This window comes from Ambystoma mexicanum, chromosome 1q (assembly GCF_040938575.1).
Source record: "Ambystoma mexicanum isolate Mex_15411 chromosome 1q, UKY_AmexF1_1, whole genome shotgun sequence".
NCBI classification, from domain to species: domain Eukaryota; kingdom Metazoa; phylum Chordata; class Amphibia; order Caudata; family Ambystomatidae; genus Ambystoma; species Ambystoma mexicanum.
The window spans coordinates 1,393,964,071-1,393,986,111 of record NC_090922.1 but is presented as its reverse complement, the minus strand read 5'-3'; the positions used below and the strand labels follow the sequence as shown (position 1 = coordinate 1,393,986,111).

Sequence of the window (22,041 nt, the reverse complement as noted above, 5' to 3'; positions counted from 1 at the left end):
TTGTCCATTCCTACATTCGATGGACAAGTTTCGATGGATATGTACTTTTACATGTAAAAGATAGCAATTCGATGCATTTATATTCGATGCATTTCCTTCCATGGATTTCCTTTTCGATTAAATTTTTTCATTGAATCAGAAAATAGCAGTGCTTGGCAAAGGCCTAATACTTATCCAATAGCCAAAACTATTGGCTATGCCAATGCTTGTTTTTAACCCAACAACACCTACAAGCTCTATGTCGCTCCTCATATGCCATTTCTCCCTAGCTGTACTCTAATAAAATATGTGATTCTTAGCGCCTATACTAAAATATCATCACTTTTTGCATAGTTAGCCCACCCACTCTCGCCACGATAAGTACTCCCCTGGCTCTTGGGCACGAAGCAGAAATCGAACTTTCCTTTCTAAGATAGCCTGCGTAGTGACTCTGTTTTTTGCCCACACGGTGGCGATACAGGCTCAGTTTTCGCATACATTCCACTACAGTTTCAATAACAAAAAGGAAATGTTAGCAGAGAATCCCACACGCAGTGGCAAAGTGCCGTGATGGAGGAGCCCTCGATTCTGGAGACGCTACTGGCGGTGGACGTGTACAGGCTCTTGCACCTGGCTGCAGTGTTCTGCTTGGCCTTCCTGCTTCTCAAGGCCATCCAGCTGCACCACAGAAGGAAGGAACTGCTGAAAGCCCTGCAGTGCTTCCCCGGCCCTCCCTGCCACTGGCTGTATGGGCAAGTGCACGAGGTGAGAGGGGAGGGGTATGTAGAGGCCGTACCTTTGAAGCATAGGAGGTGGGGTCTTGATATGCAGCAGTAGGGACAGGTGCATGGCATTTGAAGCCTAGGGCTATGGGCGTGGACAAGGGGGTATGTTGTGTAATTGCTTGAATGACCACTGGGTGGAGTTTGAAGTTCTCTGGTTAAGTCATACCTACTGACATATGGCAAGGATGTATTTCACACATCTGAATATCTGACAGGACTGAAAAACCTCTTTATTTATTTATTTGTTTGGATTTGTAAAGCGCACTTGCAGCCCAAGGGCATCAAGGCACTGTTTCACAAAATTGTCATAGTTACAGAGGGATACTTGGCTCTTTGTTACAATGAACATGTAGCCTCGCAAGGGTGGTTACATTTCGTTTGCATTACGGTTACTGTGAAAGCTACAAAGCAAGAAGACTGGAGTATGCAGTCTTCATAGGACAGTGACGCCAAATATACTTACTTAGACAAACAGCATGGTTTTTGTTGCTTTCCTGAAGGCTAAATGCGACTCAATACTTCTAACGTAAGTGGGTAGTGTGTTCCAATGTGTCGCTGCTATGACTGGGAATCTGGATCCCCCTGCACGCATTCTCAGGGTCTTAGGAATGGATATCCTGTTAGTATTGTAATGACCGGAGGGGGGTGTCTGTACTTCTACTCTCTATATGGTAGAGGCGAGGCACAGAGGACCCTAGCCAAGATTCTCTATTGTGCTAGCAATGGACAAACAATGAAGGCCTAGCTTCTCAGGAGGTGATGCAGGCTGGTTCTTAAGTACAGCGTAGTCCCCAAGCCCCCACAAAGGAATGTCCACACACTGTATTACTGAAAACACAGTCTTTATATAATTAATATTCAAAGTTATGTACAATACCATGATAACTCACTTTGTACTTGGTTATCTATAATGGCAAATATACATTTCTACGTGGTGCCACAATTACTTTTAGATCTCTTTAAAGTGCATCAACTGTATGGTTAAATGGCACACAAATCAGTTTGTAACGGAAAACAACAATAGATATAAGAAAAAGGAGTTGGTTAGAACAATTGGCAGAATACTGGCCCTGATACCTAGACACAGTTCTGTGTGGCGATCCCCCCACCTGGGCAACCTGTTGAATAAAGATATATCACAAGCCCAGTCCATATATTGTTCACAAGAGACTTTTCAATAGTTCTGCAACCCCAAAGTACCTGGCGTTGTAGCGTTCCTCGTCGGGGAATCGACGGCCCTTCTTGAGTGCTCTCCCTTTAAGGCAGGAGTCACAGGTCATCGAACGTCTGACGGAGAACAGGGTGTGCTACGATGGTGAAGTGGCAGCTTCTTTCCTAGCGGTGCTCATTGACGGGGAAACGTAAACGTCCTGCAAGGAAGAGGCGTGCAGGGAACCTCGGTGTCGATAGTTCAGGACCGAAAAGAGTTTGAAGAACTGTGGCCCAGCAAGGGCGTCGAGTCGTCAGGGTCTCTGTGATCTTGGGGTGGTGTGAAACCACCCGGAGGATTCTCCTCGGCGCGTCGATGGCCTGGCCTTCTCCAGCAGGATAAGGTGGGCGGCGGTGTGGATGAGCGCATCCGTGAATCGAAAGTTCTTAGGCAATGGGAGCACGGCGGCTCCGGTCGGCGATGGCGGTCGTCGACGATGGCAGACAACAGTCCGGGCAGATCTCCTTGGGATTCTGCAGCAGTCCTCATCTCTGGTCGGTAGCCTATCATAGGTCTGTCTACCAGGGAGCTTTGGCAAAGATCTGCTGGTGCACGATGGTCCCTCGTAGCTCGGGAAGAGGGCGCATTACCAGGTCCTCTCTGGGTCAGTCCTTGGAGACACAGCAGCTTTAAGATTGATGAAGAAGGGCAACAGCAATTCTTCTCGTCCAGCAGGGCTTCAAGGTTAAGCTTCAGTTTTACTCCAGTTACTCGTCGTAGTAGACTTCAGCTTCTGAACACGAATCCTAGCAGTGAGAGGCCCCCAGATATACTGTTGATCTCCCATTCATTCCGCTGGGTCATACTCAAGCATCCAATCACTGCGAAGGGCATTCATGCAGGCAGGCAGCCAATCAGGTGCATAGTGCATTCAGGCCACTCACTTCTCTCCAGACACTCACAACAAGTTATGTGTATTGGGACAAGTACCCAGCCATTCAACACTCCACACTGCATTCATACCAGTTTCGTGCAGGCCTGTCTCAGTCATTGTGTCAAACACCAGAAACTAGACATCCACATCAACAAGTGCATATTCGTCACACCCTCCATTCACCCAGGTCCCACCCACAGGCGTACCCACAACATACGGTTGTTGGGAAGGCTCCAGCCAGTCTGGTTGGCACTTTCCCACACTACCATATATGGAACTTCCACCCAACAGCCAGTTAGGGGGAAGGGACAGAGTCAGGGCTTCCCGGGACTCCGGGAAGATCAAGGTAACAGGTGATGGAAGGCAAGAGGCCACCGGGGCCATCTTGTCTCCATCAGGAATCTACTGATTCCAATGACAGGGCCTGCGCATCCCAAAATGGAGGACACTCAGGGCACCAGTCAATTCAGCACGGAGCGGCCACCTGCCCGTACCCTGCTATGTGGGCCGGGCCACACACAGGTGCCCAAAAACATACACTAGGGGCACAGGGTTGTACCTCCACCCATGGGTGCCATAAGGGTATCCCATGGGTCTGTTCACCAAAACCAAAAGAGAGAGCTGCACTGCCAGGAGTCCCACATGAACTTCTGCGCAGGAAACACGACAGAACACACGATAAAAGGCAGTAAAGGACAAGGATACGGAGGCCCTGTCCCACCGATGCATTTCCAGCATCACAGTTGCCCCTCCCCCCCAGACTGAGGTTAGGGTGCCTAATCTCCCATGAGATAGACACCCGCATCCAGTCGGTCAACAAACCTTCTGGAAAGGCCATCTGCATTACTGTGACTCTTCCCTGGTCTGTGATCTGTGGTGAAGTCTAGCCCTTGCAAGCTAATGGACCACCTGAGCAGTTTCGGGTTCTCACGCTTTATCTGCATAAGCCACTTCAGGGGCTTATGATCTGTTTGAACCTTGAAGGTAGGGCCTAAAACGCCTAAGGTTCCAAACTATGCTAAAACATTCCTTTTTAACAGTAGCCCACCTAAGTTCTCTACCCTTGAGTTGTCTACTGATGAATATGATAGGATGTTCCCTCCCTTTGTCATCTAACTGGGACAAGACAGCTCCAATTCCGGTGTTGCTGGCATCCGTCTGGACGATAAAGGGTTTGCTGTGGTCAGGCACACACAACACAGGTGCCCGACACAGACTTTCTTTCAAGCCATCAAAGGCCCTCTGACAGTCTTCAGTCAAATTAACCTTCCTAGGATTTTTGGGTGAAGTCAGAGCTGTCAGAGATGCAAATATGGTTCCATAGTCCGCCATGAAATTGTGATAATACCCATTGAGGCCCAAAAAGGCTCTCACCTGGGTTTGAGTAGTGGGAGTGTCCCAGTCATGTACATCCTGTACTTTACTGGGGAGAGGGTGGATTTGACCCCCTCCTACCTCATGACCAAGATATGTGACTTTTTCCTGAGCTATCTGGCACTTGGTGGCCTTGATAGTGAGGTTAGCCCTTTTCAAGGCCTGCAACACCATATCCAGATGTGTCAGATGCTCTTCCCAGGTGGAACTGTAGATGGCAATGTCGTCTAAGTAGGCCACACAAAAGGCCTCCAGCCCACTGAGCGCATGATTGACCAATCTTTGGAAGGTGGCAGAGGCATTCTTCAACCCAAAAGGCATGTCCCTAAACTGGTAGAGTCCCTCAGGTGTTGAGAATGCCATCTTTTCCTTGGCATGGTCCGTCAGAGCTATTTTCCAATAGCCTGAGGTAAGGTCAAAGGTGCTTACAAATTATGCAGCACCTATGGCGTCCACATGCTCATCAGCCCTGGGCAATGGGTGCGCGTCAGTTTTGGTGACGGCATTGACTCCTCGGTAGTCAACACAGAACCTCCAATCATTGGTAGCTGCCTGGGAACTACTCGGATTGGGGACAAGGATCACTGGACTGGACCAGGGACTGGTTGAGGGTTCAATAAAACCCAGATCCAACATCTTGGCGACCTCAGCATGGATGTGGTTCTTAACGGTATCTGACATACGGTAGCACCTGCTTTTGACAGGCACACTGTCACCAGTGTCAATTTCGTGCCTACACCACAGTGTAAGGCCTGGTGTCAGTGAAAACAGAGAGGCATACTGCCAGAGCAAAGTCCTGCAGTCCCTCCGCTGCTCTGTCGTCAGATCGGGAGAGGGATGAACTCCCTCCACTTTGCCATCCTGAGGGTTGCAATGCAGCAAATCAGGAAGGGGCTCACTCTCATCCTCTTCTTGCTCTGAAGCTAGAAAGAGACATGAGACTTCTGCTCGCCTGTGGAAAGTCTTGAGCCTGTTAACATGGAATACCTGAGGGGCTACCCCCAGGGACTCCCATGTAACCAGATAATTGACTTCGCCCATCTTGGAGATGATCCTGAAGTGTCCAGTCTACTTGTCTGCCAAAGCTCTAGGCTTGGTAGGCTCCATCACAAGGATTTCCTGTCCCGTAGTCCAATCCACTTGTGAGGCTTTAAGGTCATGCCAATACTTGTTCAATTCCTGGCTGTCCGTGACATTTTCTGTTGCCCGACACATCATCTGTGTCATCCTCTATCTGAGGCCTAAAACATAGTCCCCCACTTGTTTGGCGGGACCTGGAGTGGTGGCCTCCAAACCTTCTCTGTTCAAGGCCAGGGGCCCCCCTCACGGGATGTCCAAAGAGTAACTCAAAGGGGCTGAAACCAACACCCTCGTGAGGTATCTCTCTGTAAGCGAACAGCAGCCATGGCATGAGGAGATCCCATTTCCTCCTTAGGGGCTCTTCCAAAGCGCCTAGCATGCCCTTGAGAGTTTTATTAAATCTCTCAACCCGACTGTTGGTCTGCACTTGGCAAGAAGTGGAGAACTTGTAGGTTACCCCGCACTCTTTCCACATGGATTCATGTAACTAGACATGAAGTTGGATCCTCTGTCAGAGACAACCTCCTTAGGGAATCCCTCATGGGTAAAAATGCCCAGGAGAGCCCTGGCAACCACCTTGGCAGTAACAGTCCGAAGGGGTATAGCCTCAGGGTACCTGGTGGCATGCTCAACCAAGACGAGGATGAACCAATGTCCTCCTGAAGTGGGAGGGTCAAGGGGACCGACAATTTCAATGCCCACCATCTCAAACAGGGTGCCAACCACTGGCAATGGCTGCAGTGGGGCAATGACGCTGCCTCCAGTCTTGCCAGACAACTGACAAGTTGCGCAAGTCCTGCAGGTGGACTCCACTTCTACTCCCATCCGGGGCCAGTAGAAATGGGCAGAGAGCCTCTGCTTAGCCTACTTGGCACAAAGATGACCAGCTAAGGGCACCTCATTCGCCAACTGCAGCAGGAAGGGCCTGTAAACCTGGGGTACCACCAACGTCTGGAGCATGGATCCCATTCGGTGCTGTCGGCACAGCAGGAAGAGCAGGAGTCCACTCCACAGAGGTGGCCTTCTTACTCTTCCGTTTCCTTCGTGCCTTGGGTTTCCCCGTCGGCAAGGATACCGGGCTCGCAGCCAAATCCTGTGTGACCTGCGATCGGGTGACCGCCCCAGCAGGCATGGGTAGACCAACCGTGATCATCCCCAACTCGACCAAATCGTTTCCTAACAATTGGTTCGCAGGCATGTTGTCCTGAACCAGGACCGGAAGCTTTGCTGTTTTGTCTCCAATCGTAATGTTGACTAAGGCTACAGGCGATAATTTCGGAGGCCCACCAGCTAACCTGGTGGTTCTCAGAGGAGCACCTAAATAGTCCTCTGGCTTGAGCAGGGTCCTGTCCACCTCTGTCATGCTTGCCCCAGTGTCTCTCAAACTAGTAGAAGACTGGCCATTCAAGGGACACTTCTCAAAAACCTACGGGTGTTCTGTGGGATAGTTGCCAGTACTTCTGCGTACTGGTCCCAGGCCCCAAGGGACACTAAGGAAATCTCTACAGGAGGACCAAAGCTGATCGCAGTAGAGGAGGGGAGGACAGTGGCCTCCACTTCAGGTATGGAGTAGGGGTAGGTCAGGCTGACAGCCTGGACTCCAAGTGCCTTACCCTTACACTTGGGGTCACCCCTTCAGTGATCCAGAGTCCCACTATCCCAACAAGTGCCGGGAATGTGGGGTATGGTACTGGAACCACTGGGACCCTGCTTTGCAACAGGCGGACCACTACCCATACTCCCACCCACAACAGACTTATCCCCACTAGGTGTGTGGGTTTTAGGAGAGGAAGGTTTTGGTCTACCCGACTGTGATTGCTTCTGGGCCTCCTCAGCTTTCTGAGAGGTCCCCTTTTCTTTGTCCTTGTCCTTGCCACTGGAGTCCTTAGGGGACACCCGGTGGGAGACCCACTTGTCAGCCAACCTAGCCAGCTTAAAGGGGACCATAATGTTCTGGTTTACCATTCGCAATAGATTCCATTGCTTGTAATGCAGTTATCTTGTACACAACTAACCTCAATTTAACAAAGTGCAGATATCCTTGTAAGTGGCACGGTTATGCACTGATTCTTAAAACCACAAGCATCCCACCGCTGCCACCAGTGTAAAGACCGGAGGGGGGTGTCTGTACTTCTGCTCTCTATTTGGTAGAGGCGAGGCACAGAGGACCCCAGCCAAGATTCTCTATTGTGGTAGCAATGGACGAGCAATCACGGCCTAGTTTGCTTTTGTTTGTTTTTATTATTTGTAATGCACACCTAACCCAGGGGTTGCAGGGCGCAAGAGCAACAAGAGGATTGTATAGTTTAGGTTACACATGGCGAAATGGATGAAGTCCAGCTTTGGTTACAGTACTAGACACATCCGCATCATTGAGAACAGATACAATAAAACATATTTACAGAAAGTATAATATACAAAATTTACAAATTATAGCTAAGCATATAGAGTAGGTGAGAAGAGCAAGTACGTTAGTTGTCGTGTTCCTTGATCAGTGGATAAGATTGGATCTAAATTATATGTAAGGAAGGTCTTCCCTTAGGGGTGGCGGTAGAGAGTTCCAATGTTGTGCTGCTTTGACGGGAAAGCTACTCCCCGTTTGAATCTCAGCACCAATAGGAGGTTTGAGTTGACCTTTCTGGAGGGGCGGCAGGAAACTTGTCTGGTAAATCTCTTTGTCAGGTAAAGAGGAGCAGAGAGGTGGAGACATTTGTGGATCAGAGAGACAGATTTAAGGAAGATCTTGTCTGTCGTGGAGAGCCAGTTGACAGATCTTCTGGCTTTCTTTGGGAGACTGAGGGCTGCTCCTAAGGCATTATTTTGCAAGATTTGAATCTAGTTTGTGATGTATTTGTTACTGCCTACGTATAGGGCATTGCAATAGTCCAACTTGGACAGGATCAAAGGTCTAGCTAGGGTAATGCAATTATTGGAGGAGAGGAAAGGTTTGGCTGCTCTGATGAGTTTGCAAGTATAGGATGTGGCGGAAGCCATAGCGTTTACTTGCTTTTTGAATGTTAGTGTAGAGTCTAACTGGAAGCCAAGGGTTTTTACCTCCTTAGCCACGGCAATGGTATTATTTCAATTTCGAATGAAGAGTAGTTCTGGCCAAGTTTGTTGAGGTTAGCTGTTGTGCCCAAGATGAGGAGTTCGTTTTGTCATAATTCAGGCATTGACGATGGGAGGCCATCCATGCCTGGATGATGAGGTACACTCTCTTTACAAAGGCCAAATCCTTGTCATAATCCCCCATCAACGGGATGAGGATCTGGGTATCATCGGCATAGTTCGTGTCGGTGATACCCAGACCGTCAAGATCATCGAAAAGGGGCTTTGTAAAGATGTACAAAGTGGGCGAGACGCAGGAGCCCTGTGGCACACCGCAAGTTATAGGTATTGGGTCCACAGCTGCTAACGGGGACAAGACTCACATTGTTCTGTTGTTGAGAAAGGACTGAATCCAGTCAATTGCCTCTTGGGAGAAATGGGCTGCCGTCTCTAAGTGCTTGCAGAGGATCTCATGGTCGATCAAATCGAATGCTGCTGAGAGATCAAGGAGCAGCAGTAGTGCCGTCTTGCCCTCGTCTCTCAACTCATCAATTTGTGCCTTGAGGGCTACAAGCGTGGTCTCAGTTCCATGTTGGGGTCTGAAACCTGACTGTCGGACTCCTAGGAGGTTATTGTATTCATGGTAGTGTTGGATTTGTAGGTATGCTATTTTATCAAGGATTTTAAGTTGGAATGGCACTGTGGTGATAGGACGGTAGTTGGTGGGGATGGAGGGATCTAAGTTTTGTTTTTTGAGGAGTGGGAGGACCCAGGATTGTTTCAGGTTATTGGGTATGATACCTGAGGTGAAGGATGCATTTATAAGTTTGGTAATGAAAGGGGAGAGTTCACGAGCTGCATCTTTTATGAGTTGCGCTGGGCATAAGTCACCATGGCAGTTTGAAGTTTTAAGAGTAAGGATGACTTTTTCAACCTCTTTAGTGGATACTTTGTGAAAGTTAAAGTGGAGGATGGCTTCATAGGTTGGAGTCAAGATTGGTAGCGGTGCTATTGTATTTATTGTAGCTGGATTTCGAGGTGTTAAGAAGAGTGTCTTTTTTGTTATTGATCTTAGTTTGTAAGGTTGTAATTTTATTGGCCAGAGCATTTTGTATGCCCGTGCACCAGTTTTTGTCCTTGAGGCAGGAGTCTGGAGTTGGGATAGGGGATTCTACCTCTTTCAGAATAGCAAAAAGCTCTTTGGTGTTGGATTTAGCTTGGGAGATGCAGAGGTTGTAGGAAGTTTGTTTAGCAAGGATCATTTCTTTTTTATAGAAGAAAAAAGCTTTTAGCTTCTCAGGAGGTGACACAGGCTGGTTCTTAAGTATAGTGTAGTCCCCAAGCACCCACAAAGGAATGTCCGTACACTGTATTAGTTAAAACACAGTTTTTAATATTCAAGGTTATGTACAATATCACGATAACTCACTTTGTACTCGGTTATCTATAATGGCAAATATACAGTTCTACGTGGTACCACAATTACTATTAGATCTCTTTAAAGTGCATCAACTGTACGGTTAAATAGCACACAAATCAGTTTGTAATGGAAACCAACAATAGATGTAAGAGGAAAGCAGTTGTTTAGAACAATTGGCAGAATACTGGACCCGATACCTAGACACAGTTCTGTGTGGAGATCGCCCCACCTGGGCAACCTGTAGGATAAATATATATCACAAGCCCAGTCCATATATTTTTCACAAGAGACTTTCCAATAATTCTGCAACCCCAAAGTACCTGGCGTTGTAGCGTTCCTTGTCGGGGAATCGATGGCCCTTCTTGAGGGCCCTCCCTTTAAGGCAGGAGTCAAGGGTCATCGAACGTCCGACGGAGAACAGGGTGAGCTACGACGGTGAAGTAGCAGTTTCTTTCCTAGCGGTGCTCGTCGACGAGGAAGCGTAAACGTCCTGCAAGGAAGAAGCGTGCTGGGCATCTCTGTGGTGATAGTTCAGGACTGCAAACAGTTTGAAGAACTGTGGCCCAGCAAGGGGAGTTGAGTCGTCTGCGTCTCTGTGGTCTTGGGGTGGCGGGAAACCCACCGGCGGATGCTCCTCGGCGTGTCGATGGCCTGGCCTTCTCCGGCAGGATAAGGCGGGCGGCGGTGCATCCGAGCGTGTCCGTGAATCGAAAGTTCTTAGGCAACGGGAGCACGGCAGCTCCGGTCAGCCACGCCGGTCGTCGATGATGGCGGACAACAGTCCGGGCGCTTCTCTTTGGGTTTCCGCAGCAGTCCCCGTCCCTGGTCGGCAGCCTGTCATAGGTCTGTCTACCAGGGAGATTTGGCAAAGATCAGCTGGTGCACGATGGTCCCTCGTAGCTCGGGAAGAGGGCACCTTATCAGGTCCTCTCTGGGTCAGTCCTTGGAGACACAGCAGCTTTCTGATTGATGAAGAAGGGCAACAGCAATTCTTCTCTTCCAGTAGGTCTTGAAGGTTAAGCTTCAGTTTTACTCCAGTTACTTGTAGTGGACTAAAGCTTCTGAACACAAATTCTAGCAGTGAACAGGCCCCCAGATATACTGTTGATCTCCCATTCATTCCGCTGGCTCATACTAAACCATCCAATCACTGTGAAGGGCATTGTTAGGGAGAATTCTCTGTTTAGGCTAATTTCACCAAACCTAGTGAGTCCCCCAGCAGATTTGCTAGATTTTTGGGGTTTATTTTTTTCTCCTGCTAAGAGTGAGACTCTTTTTCTCCCACTCTTAGGCATGGTTTGAGAATTTCCTTTGACTTTGTAATGTGTTTTATGGGCTATGGGGTCTTTTACTCCATAGGGCTTCATGTGTTTTTGGTATGTGTGTTCCACAGCACCCTCAGTGCAGTAACACAGGGGTGTCATAGTGACCCCCAAACATAGACTCCATACCCTGGGACTGACTACTGTCTCCCAGGGCATGTAAAGTCACCATTGACTTTATTAGTCTTAAATTGTAAACAGAACCAGTACAAACCATCATATTGTGGAAGTACTGGTAGGGGTAATTTGATTGCCCCTGGGTCTGTTTTTCAAGGGGGCACTGTCCAGTCCCCCCTTGTCGAGTTTCTGGCTGGTGGCAGTGGTTACCACACAAAATATTCCACTGGAATATTTCCTATGGGATTTTCCCATTCATTTTAAACGCACCACTTTTTTGGTGCAATGTTAAAGATACCGCCGGGTTATTTATTTAATATTCATTCCCCGGTTGGGTCTTTTTGCCAGGACTCGGTTTTAAAATGGCGTTTGTTTTTGCCTCTGAAACCCTAACCCAATCGAGCCCTTTCTTCCACTTTTGGCGGGCTTCTGCACAGAAGCCTCCAAAAGTGGTGCCACTCTGTCTGTGTCTACAGGATGTGTGGGAGGGGGGAATAGGCACCCTGGACTGAGTTGCCTTGGCAACTCAAGTCGCACTCTTGTATGATTGGCCCAGTGGTGAGCCGCCCGGCTCACCACTTAGCATGTTTGATTGACAGCTAGGCTGATGAATGGGGGTTTTGCTGCATAAAAGCAGGGCTTTGGGGACTGGAACTTCAGAGGTCGCCACAGGACCTAAAGAATCTGAAGAGGGGAGAAGTTGAGCCATCTACAACGACGACACCACCGGTGGAGCGCTGCTGTACAAAACTCACCACTTTCCCGACGACAAAGAACATCTTCTTCCAGGAGAGTCTTCTTCCCCTTGAGCTGGTGGGACCAACCAGTTCGTCCTTTTCGCCTTCCTGGATCGTCTCGTGGTCGAATCGCCGTGCCAAGCACCCCGGCGGCCGAATAGCCACGCTTCACCACTCCCGCGAATAAAAGGGTAGTACCTTTTTAACCGGAAAACTCCGCGGCTGGTTTCTTCCCTGGCAGTGCAACGATCTCCAGCTTTCCTCCATGTCGAGATCTTCTCTTCCCCTGGACGAAGCACCGACTTGCACCCACTGCCAGGAACAACTGCCCCCGCTGGAGCTTTCTCACCATTTCAGGTACTGTGTCCTGCCTGGTCTCCCTTGCAACAGACTGTCCAAGGTGTCCCGTAAATCCTTGACTCTCTATCCTGGGGTGACCTCGGACCTGTTAACATTACCTTTCTAACTTGATCCAACCTCTTTTTGACTTTCCTTCAAAGACATTTAGTGCATTTCCACTGTGTGATCTTGGGCACATTCTGCCTTGCTCTCTCCAAGAGTGGGCCTGGCCTATGAACTTTTTGCTCTACAGTAGACCCTGCCTTTCTTGACTTGTTGTGGTTCTTTAAAAGTGTTGGTGTTGTGTTTTTTTCTTATTTCTGCCTTTTCTCTCCCTTTTTAAATAATTATTGGAGTGCCATCTATGGTTACGCGCTCACCTCTGTTTTGCTAAATAAGTGGTGTATTAACCTAGACTTGTCAGATAATTAATTAGGGAGGTGTATATTTCTAGTGACTGTGTTTGAACTTGCTTGACATATTAGTGCCAGTGTATTTTTACAAGTGTGTTTTTAAATAAATAGTTATATACTTTTATACCAAAGCTCTGGTCAGTGTTTGCTTGTGCTACTTTATTTTTAGCCCTATTGTGTATACTCTGTATACTGCCTAACTCTTCTTGAGAGAAGTCTGACTGCTCAGCCACAGCTACCAGGTAAATCTGGGTGGTACAGACTGCTACCAGTTGGGTTAACTGCAAACACCTGTAGTCTTAAACTTTTTGCAGTGGTCCCTAAGGGAACTGCACAGGTATCTGCCTAACAGGCATTCATGCAGGCAGGCAGACAATCAGGTGTATAGTGCATTCAGGCCACTCACTTCTCTCCAGACACTCACAACAAGTTATGTATATTGGGACAAGTACCCAGCCATTTAACACTCCACACTGCATTCATACCAGTTTCGGGCAGGGCTGTCTCAGTCATTGTGTCAAACACCATAAACTAGACATCCACAACAAGAAGTGCATATTCGTCACACACTCCATTCACCCAGGTCCCACCCACAGGCGTACCCACAACATACGGTCGTTGGGAAGGCTCCAGCCAGTATGGTCGGCACTTCCCCACACTACCATATATGGAACTTCCACCAAACAGCCAGTCAGGGGGAAGGGACAGAGTCAGGGCTTCCCGGGACTTCGGGAAGATCAAGGTAATAGGCGATCGATGGCAAGAGGCCACCGGGGCCATCTTGTCTCCATCAGGAATCTACTGATTCCAATGACGGGGCCTGGGCATCCCAAAATGGAGGACGCTCAGGGCACCAGTCAATTCAGCACAGAGGTGCCACCAGCCCATACACTGCTCTGTGGGCCACACACAGGTGGCCATAAACATACACTAGGGGCACAGGGTTGTACCTCCATCCATGGGTGCCATGAGGGTAACCCATGGGTCTTTTCACCAAAACCAAAAGAGAGAGCTGCACCGCCAGGAGTCCCACATGAACTCCTGCGTGGAAAACACGACAGAACACATGATAAAAGGCAGTAAAGGACAAGGATACGGAGGCCCTGTCCCTCCGATTCATTTCCAGCATCACAAGAATAGGCAATTCTTGTGGGTGTGGCTGAAACAGGCTTGACAACACTTCGAGCCAGCTACAGTGGTGCCAGGTTATGAACACATTTGTGCGTTAAGGCAAGACTTTTAAAGACTATCCTCTCTTTAATGGCCAGTGAACCTGCTTCCTGGTTTCAGAAATATGTTCCCTCTTGGCAGCCCTAAGGGCATTATTCTGGACAGTCTGGAATTTGGTGATGTTTTTAGCAGATGTCTCCAAAAAGAGGGCATTGCTATAATCCAGCCGAGATCCAATTATTGCTCTTGCAATAGTGAGACAGCTCTGTTCTGACAGAAAGGGTCTGGCTGCGTTAATAAGTTTAGAGTGTTAGGCTGAGGCCGATGCAATGGCATTGACCTGCCTGTTCATAGAAAGGTCAGGGTCTTTCCAGCTTGTGATATAGGGATTGGTATGTTGTCAATCGTAAAAGAGCTGTATTGTTTGTCTAGTTTCTTGAGGGTGGCAGGAGATCCAATTAGCAGAAGTTTGTTTTTTTCACCGTTAAAGCATAACCAGTTTTCTGCGATGCATGGTTTGGATGGTGGAATATATGGACTTAAGGGTGGCCATATCCATCTCATAGTCGCCGATGAGGGGGATGAGGACCTCCGTGTCATCAGCATAGTTAGTGTATGTGATGCCCAAGGCGTCCAGAATGTGGAAGAGAGGCCTAGTAAACAGGTTATAAAGGGTGGGTGAGATGCAGGAGATGCTTTAATGAAGCTTGCGTGGGCACAGGCTGAGGTCAGAAAAGACTTTCATACCGCTTTCCTGGTGAAACGAGGTGATCCAAGCAATGGCCTTAGGGGAAATGTTGGTGGCGGAGGAGAGATGGTGGCAAAGGGTATTATGATACACCAAATCAAAAGCTGTGGATACATCTAGGAGCAGAAGGAGGGCAGGTTTGCCTGCATCTCTGAAATCGTCCATTTAATTTTTTAGGTCTAGGAGTGCAGTTTCGGTGCCGTGTCCTGGAACGAATCCCGCTTGCTGGAGGCCGAGCAGGTTGTTTGCTTTGAGGAATTTTTGGATTTGCTGATAAGGTGCCTTGTCAAGTAATTTTTAAAAGGAATGGGACCATCGTAATGGGTCTATAGTTCCCTGGGACAATTGGGTCAAGTGTTGGCTTTTTGAGGAGAGGACTTACCCATGCTTCCTTGAGACCAGTAGGGACAAGGCCTCACTGAAAGGAGGCATTAATGAATGCTGAAAGGAACGGGGCAAGGGCACAATCTTTGATAAGTTGATCCGGGCAGGCGTCCCCTTACAGAAGGATGGTTTAATTGATTTCAGCTGCGCGATGACTTCTTGTTCGCTCATTTCCTTGAAAGCAAAGGGAGGGGAGTCACCAGCCATGCTATTTCGTAGTTTAGATATTTGGTGGCTGAGTGCCTGTTGATGGGCTAGGATTTTATTTTGAAGCGTGTTAAGTTTGTCCGGCATAGCAGATTGGATAATGTTACACCAGTCTTCATCTTTTTGGAGGATTGGTTGGGGTTGGGGGGGGGGGGTTCCAACTCCCTGAAGATGGCAAAAATGTCTTTGGTCCATTCCTTCAGGGGTCAATGAAATGAGTACCATTAGATCTGGGAATAGCGTTTAGAAGCACTGTGTCAGGGGTCTAAACTACCTTTGGCTCTCCAGATGTTTTGGACTGCACCTGCTATCACCCCTACCCAGTGTAGCCAATGATGGGGGATCAGAGGGGGTGTCATAGTCCAAAACATTGTGGGTGCCGCAGATTGTAGACCCCTGCGCTATATATATTAAGAAACGAAAAACTGATAGCCTATCCTCTAAGATTCTGCAGTAGTTGTTGTGGAGATGATTGGGTGGGTAATTTGTGTGCATTTATTGTGTAAATATTTGTAAACGTGCATGCAGCATCTAGCTGACTCAATGACACCTTGAGCTTTGCTTTACCAAATCATTGGTTACAGGAGCTCTAGTCTAATTTAGTGCAAACAAGTAAACTCAAACTAGACCTCCCAGAATGCACATGTTAGCTGCATTTAAAAGAAAGTGTTATTGAGCCATCTGATCACCCTAATAGTGCAGGAGGCGGCTGAAAACCCTTAGAACATTATGTATATGAAGATGTTTGATAGGTGGAAAATATGGACCATGGTAAGAATTTTCATAATACCGGCAGAAGAATAATATTGTTTTCATGTAGAGCATTACTAATGTCATTGACCGCTGCAACTAGCCATGGGATATTGCTTTTGCCTCATAGACCTGTGAAGGGCCAATATCACAGGATAAGCACCCGCCTCCAAGTTCACCTTGAGCAATACATTGGCAACTATCCCAAATGATAACCCCTTCCAAGGTCTCTAAGGCTTGCAGCACTTTGTGGTAAAATAAAGAACAACTTGTTTAAAGCAGAAGGCACCTGCCCGAGAAGACAAGATCCATGCAATATCTTCCCAACAGCCGAACAAGTTACTTTAATGATATCGGTCTGCATAGACGGTATCCGTTCATCGGGCGCTTAGATCGCCTGTGAAACATAGCACTGCTCCTTGTACATAGACGGAACCCAGGAAGTAGACATTGTTGTTTATACAGCTAACCCATTTCTCCTCTCGCACACCGCACCTTCGCAACTTAGCAGAAGACACAGTCTCACTCCACACACCCTGCACTCACATACAACACAAACACTATTGCACATCACCTCTGCCACAAGAATGAAGTTACTTTTAATGTCAAAAATTTCAACTGTAGCTTCCCACAGAACTCTATCTCTTTAAACACAATCCCCCTCTTTAGTCCATTGTATACCTCCGCTGTGCCCATGCATACTGTATTAGACAGGGGTGACTACCAGGGTCTTGGCCACCCTCACATAACTATAATGGCTGAAATCACACACGCATCATAACACCTCCCAAATTCTCCCAAATCTTTAGACTCAGGTCCCTCTGAGGGCCTACAACCAAAAGCGCATTGAGACCATAATTATGGTGGAAGGTGCTATAAGAAATGACAAAATGAATGAATTAGCAGACCGAGCAGGATCCCAACCTACAGGAGAAGCATGGACCTGAAATAAAATCGATGCAAGCGAACACAGATAGATGATAAAAGAACACAAAATCTGTTCCTGAAAAGCAACGATACACCCAGCAGCTTTATCCAGGATGGAAGCAAGATTTGAAAATAGCTGAAAAATTAACAGTTTTTAAGAACATGGAGCAGGTTATACACTTGTGGTCAGTAAAGTGCAAGCAGTTCTTTTGAGGTACACACTGGTGGGCTTCCACTGGGTGGATTCTGATTTGTGCCATGTTCGACTCTAGAGCCAGGCCAAGAAGAATCAAGCTGCTTGACCGCTCATGGGGTCCACACATGATGCCAGCTGATTGAGCCCCACTCAGGATGCACTCAGGTTTGGCTTAGACTTAGCCTTGGGAACTCGTTGGCGCAGGGTCAAACGAGGAGTCTGGTAGAAATAATCTACTGAAATGGCCCCAAAGCTGTACTCGTTGGTTGCCCTTCTCTGCGCTCATGGCTCTTGGAAGGATAGGTGCGAAACCCAGGCCCAGCCTCCGGCTTGTCTTCCTTTGGTTGGACTACCCAAAGAGCATTCACTGATGGTAGCAATCATATCTGTCCAAGACCAACAGATTTCTCTGATGGAACCTCACCGGTGGCAAGTGCAAGTTCTCTGAAAAACCAGCGTTGCCTCATGCAAATCTAGTGATCGATATGAGGATAGTGATGCAAGGGCGCCCACTCAGTGTGGTCCTTACCCTATTGTCGGCATCCAGACTTCTACCTACATTCAAGTTCTGGCTGGCAGGGTCTGTGGACCATGGTAGGTACCTTGCAAATGCTGAGATGGCTTGTCATGAATGAGAAACACAGCTCTCCTGAGGAACTGATTTTCTAATAATAAGAATATCACATATTATGTAGCACTTCAAGTCGGATATATCGCTCTTTTAATCATCAGTTCAGTGGTGTATATTTTTTACAGAATTCTATAGTATTAATTTCATGGACCTTAGAAGGATAAATGGCTAGGTTGGTCCTGCCAGAACTTTAACCGCTGACTCCAGGTTGTACAGTGATTTCCCCTCTACAGAGATGGTGCAGAGTGAATGTGTGTGTCTGAATATTAGGCGGCCCGTCAGCAGATGTAGTCTGTGCTGGAGATTGTCAACCAGTTTGTGAGGTGTTCTGTGTGATATGTGGGTGGTGATTCGGTAGGTGGATGCATCAGTGAAGATGGTGGTGGAGGCGGAGAAGGGTGCAGAGAAATGGTTAGCGTGGAGTGGATGCGGATCTATAGATAATTAATGCAGCCTCAAGGAGAAGGCATTTTGTCTACTGACTGCATGGATGTGTGCACGTGGAAGATGGCCTTCTGCTATTATATGAATATGTTCATGCTGTTATAGATGTTCTTGCTGGAACATCAGCTGAATGTATATCCTGAAATGTTTCATGCTACCAAAAGATAACACTCCACATATTGATTGGTTGCAAACAGTTACGTTTGCTATCACTCATGTAAAGCATCCCCCCTCACTCCCAGCAATTGAATTTGGGAGACAGATCCATCCAAGATTTCAGAAAACAAAGCACATGTAAAGTGTATATAATTAAATCCAAGGTTTCTGTCAGATGGAGTGTTGTTAGCAATAGAGTAACATATGTTTAATACGAGCTGTGCTCAGCGTATCATATCTCTTTCGCCCTTTTACTCCTTTCTCTCTCTGCACTAGCTTTCTCTCTGTCCCACCTGCCTAACATTGTTTCTGTCTCTGGGAAGAGTCACGTTGTCAGGTACACACCCACTAGAGCCACCCCAGCAATGACTGACTCAGAGAACAAACACAGATGTCTTCAAAGAGAGTGCTTCGTTTTTATGCTTAAGAGTAGAATGAGAGCCGCAGGGGCAGAGGCATTCCCGAGGTAGGGGCTGGCCCAGTATTAGGAGACATACATTGTGAATGTAGTGTCCTGCAGAACTGCCACCACCATGCTCACCACTGGCATTTTGCGGTTGTATTTAGCCACACTTGCATTTCGCTTCCCATAGGGTTCTGTGATCAACCAGGAATGAGACTCGGACACAGAGAACTCATGGTGGTTGTTACAGACTTTTACTCAACTCATAAAAAGGTGGGAACATGCCTCGCTCTCCCTGCTCTGAGGTACTTCCCTACCTCAACCAAAACTAAGGGTCTGTCCAGTGTCAAGATGTCCAAAAACAAGATGTCCTTTGTCCAAAGCCCTATCCTGGCCCTCACATTATAAAAAGTAACTCTAAGGTGCTAAAGGTAATATCATTGGCCTTGAAAATTGCACAAATGTTCAAGTTTAACAAAAGGGAACACTCTTTTAAAATGTAGTGTTCACAGTTCCTGAGAATGTCTCCCTTCCCCCGGTTTCTTTTCAGTAAAACAAAGTTCAACAGTATAAGTGAATGGCGTGCAACTCAAGAGGACCCATCCCTCCTCTTGTTGTTTGCAATTTACTTTACAGACTTGACTTTGCCTGATATACGTCCCTGCCAGGACTTGATAAAGTTTACACAATGCACAATCCCAAAGGCATGGGTGTTCCTTAGGGTTCTTAGGGTTCTTTTGCACACTTGACTTCACCTGGTATACTCTCCTGCCAGCACTCTATGGTAAAGTTAACTTTATTTACAATTCCAAGGGCATACGGTACAGAAATTCACAAGTTTCCTTCTCATATAGTTAATATTAGAACACCTAAGGGGTCTCCTGATTTCCACCTTTTCATGCTCCCGGGTACTTCTCTCAGTGTGCAACCCTTCTCCCAAGGAGTTCACCACCTATTCAAGCTTTTCCAAGATGTCCCGCTCTTCTCCCGGTGTTCCAACCCATCGACAGTGGGCTCACCAGTTGTATGACTTCCTCCTGGCTCTTCAGCTCCCTCGCAGGACTGTCAGCAGTCCACTCAGCTTGACGTCTCACTGAAGGCACGGTACTGCAGCATCTAGGTCGCGGCTCCCTTCGCTGGTTCTCTTCCTCACTGGTTTTTATCACCCGTCTTTGCTCTTGGGTTCACGTCTTCGGACAACACCCTCCGGTCTATGCTGCGACTGCTCTGGCCAACGCGTTCCTCTCTCCACACAGCTCTCCAAATCCCCAGACGCAGACAGGAAGAAATGTTGCCCACACGGCTTCTTTTCCCATACCTTTAGCTGGTGGGGATTTAAACTTCCCAGATGGATGATTCGCTCTCCAAAAGCTAGACTGCTGCATTGATTTTCCGGTATTGAATATATTTCTCACTCCTTCCCTCCCCCTCTTCTCAGTACAAAGGGGAAGGTTCGTGGAATAAATATGTATTGGAAAAACTATCTGTGAACCTACTTTACTTACAGTCTTTCCTGTAGTTTGACAGTATGCCATTAGGTTTTGGGGCCTACAAGGGGTTCAAGTGGGGTTAGAGAAGTGGGGGAATAGCATGTCTCAACTAATGATATCTTGTCACTCCCTCCAAGATTACCTCCCCTCATGTATCAAAAATTCAACCCCTGGGTCAGGATCCGGTAACTGCGTTCATCCCCCGGCCCCACGAGGAGAGGCTTCCCCTGGAAAAGGAGTGATGACATCCTTAGATTCATCACAGTTCTAAATGTGGGTTTGAATCCTTCCATTGTGCTGTTTTTCCTCACCTGCTTTTTCCTCCTGAGTGTGCCCAGCTTAGGTTTGCTCCATTGTGTCTTGTCATCGTGACGCTCTGTCACACTTACATTTTGCATCACCTCTGTGATATTTCACTGCACTCTCATTTCACCCACAGAATACAGATGAGCCCCACAAAAAGAGGCGGTCCAGCTGTTCACACAGCCTCACACCTATGAGATGTATGCTATTTGACTTATACCTTACCCTAAACATACAGCACTATGACCGATAGAATACAGAGTCCCACACAAAATTCGGTCCAGCTATTGATATGGCTTGATATTTTGACACAGCATCCGTTCCTCGCACCTTTACAATATGAGCTGCTTTTGGAGACCTAGCGGAGGATAGTGCAGGAGGATAGCTCAGAGGCAACGTTCTCGCCTAGGAAGCAAGGCAACACAAAGTAACACAGGTTCGATCCCCGGGTCCACGCTTAGAAACCTCTGGGTATTAAGCACGTCAAAAATAACCTATCAAATCAGATTATTCTCTACCTACCATCAAATTGGCAATAAATGCACACATGCATTTTACCACTCCTTTCATCACTTTCCAACACAGACAACAGTATTCTAAAGGGAATTCATCCTCACAGCGCCTCAAGGCCAATTCCAATGGCAGCAGGCGCTATCCAAATACCACCTCACGTAACATAAAACCGTTGAGGCATGGATATAGGGGTAGGAATGGGTATGCTGATAGGATCTACTGAGGTTGCTGGGCTTCGGACAGAGCTTGTAAGGGACCAGAGGACTGGGCTGTAGGGTCTGCAATGGTGTTTGTCAATTGTTATGTTTGTTAGTTGCCAGTGTGTAATTAGCATTGTTGGGTGTCCTGACCCACGTTTGAGCTATCATGCTGCAACATTTGGTGCTGTGGGCTTAGAAAATCCAAGATGGCCAAAAAGCCCACATGTGCGCCAGAATCCAGGAGAACCACGCAGTTTGTGCGCACACCAAAATGGTTGCCTAACTTGCCACCCACCAGTGCGAGCATGATGGGCCAGGGTGCCATGAGTGGAATGGGTGCCTAAGGTAAAACAGCAGCACCTGTTAGCAAAAAAAAAACGCTTTAAAATTACCTTTGGTTTCTCTGAATGCCAGCTCAAAATGCCTATTTTCAAACATTGCAACACATCCAAAAATCTCACTGAACACCAGCAGACATCTGGCAGAATGAAGTTCTGTGTGCCTACAAAATCTGGGAAGATGAAGAGCCCAAAATAATGTTGATAACAAGACTGGCTGAGTGCTAAACTGAACTGAAAGACACTAAAATTGAAATGTTTAGAATAAATGATTGACCTACTTTTGAGTGTCACATAGTTTGTCACTGTTGACATGCCATAGTTTTGAACTTAGAATCAGCATTCTAGCTGCATGTGTAAAAATTGTAAGTTTGATTTAAACTGGGAACCCAAAATGACATGTAGCTAAAAACTGGCTTAAAGAGATTCCAATTCTGCCTGACATCTACCCCCACAGGAGTTGAAACTGATCAGCAGGTTCCC

General features: G+C 47.4%; 1 protein-coding gene across 2 annotated transcripts in view; it reads left to right on the top strand.

Moving 5' to 3' along the window:
- Nucleotides 1–508: 508 nt before the first annotated feature.
- LOC138548087 (cytochrome P450 4B1-like) overlaps nucleotides 509–22,041 on the top strand; it is an 880,410-nt gene continuing 858,877 nt past the window's right edge. For both annotated transcript variants that reach the window (XM_069642254.1, XM_069642255.1), the window contains exon 1: nucleotides 509–744. In XM_069642254.1, coding sequence (XP_069498355.1) covers nucleotides 550–744 — 195 coding nt within the window. In that variant the 5' untranslated portion in view covers nucleotides 509–549. The remainder of the gene's footprint in view (nucleotides 745–22,041) is intronic.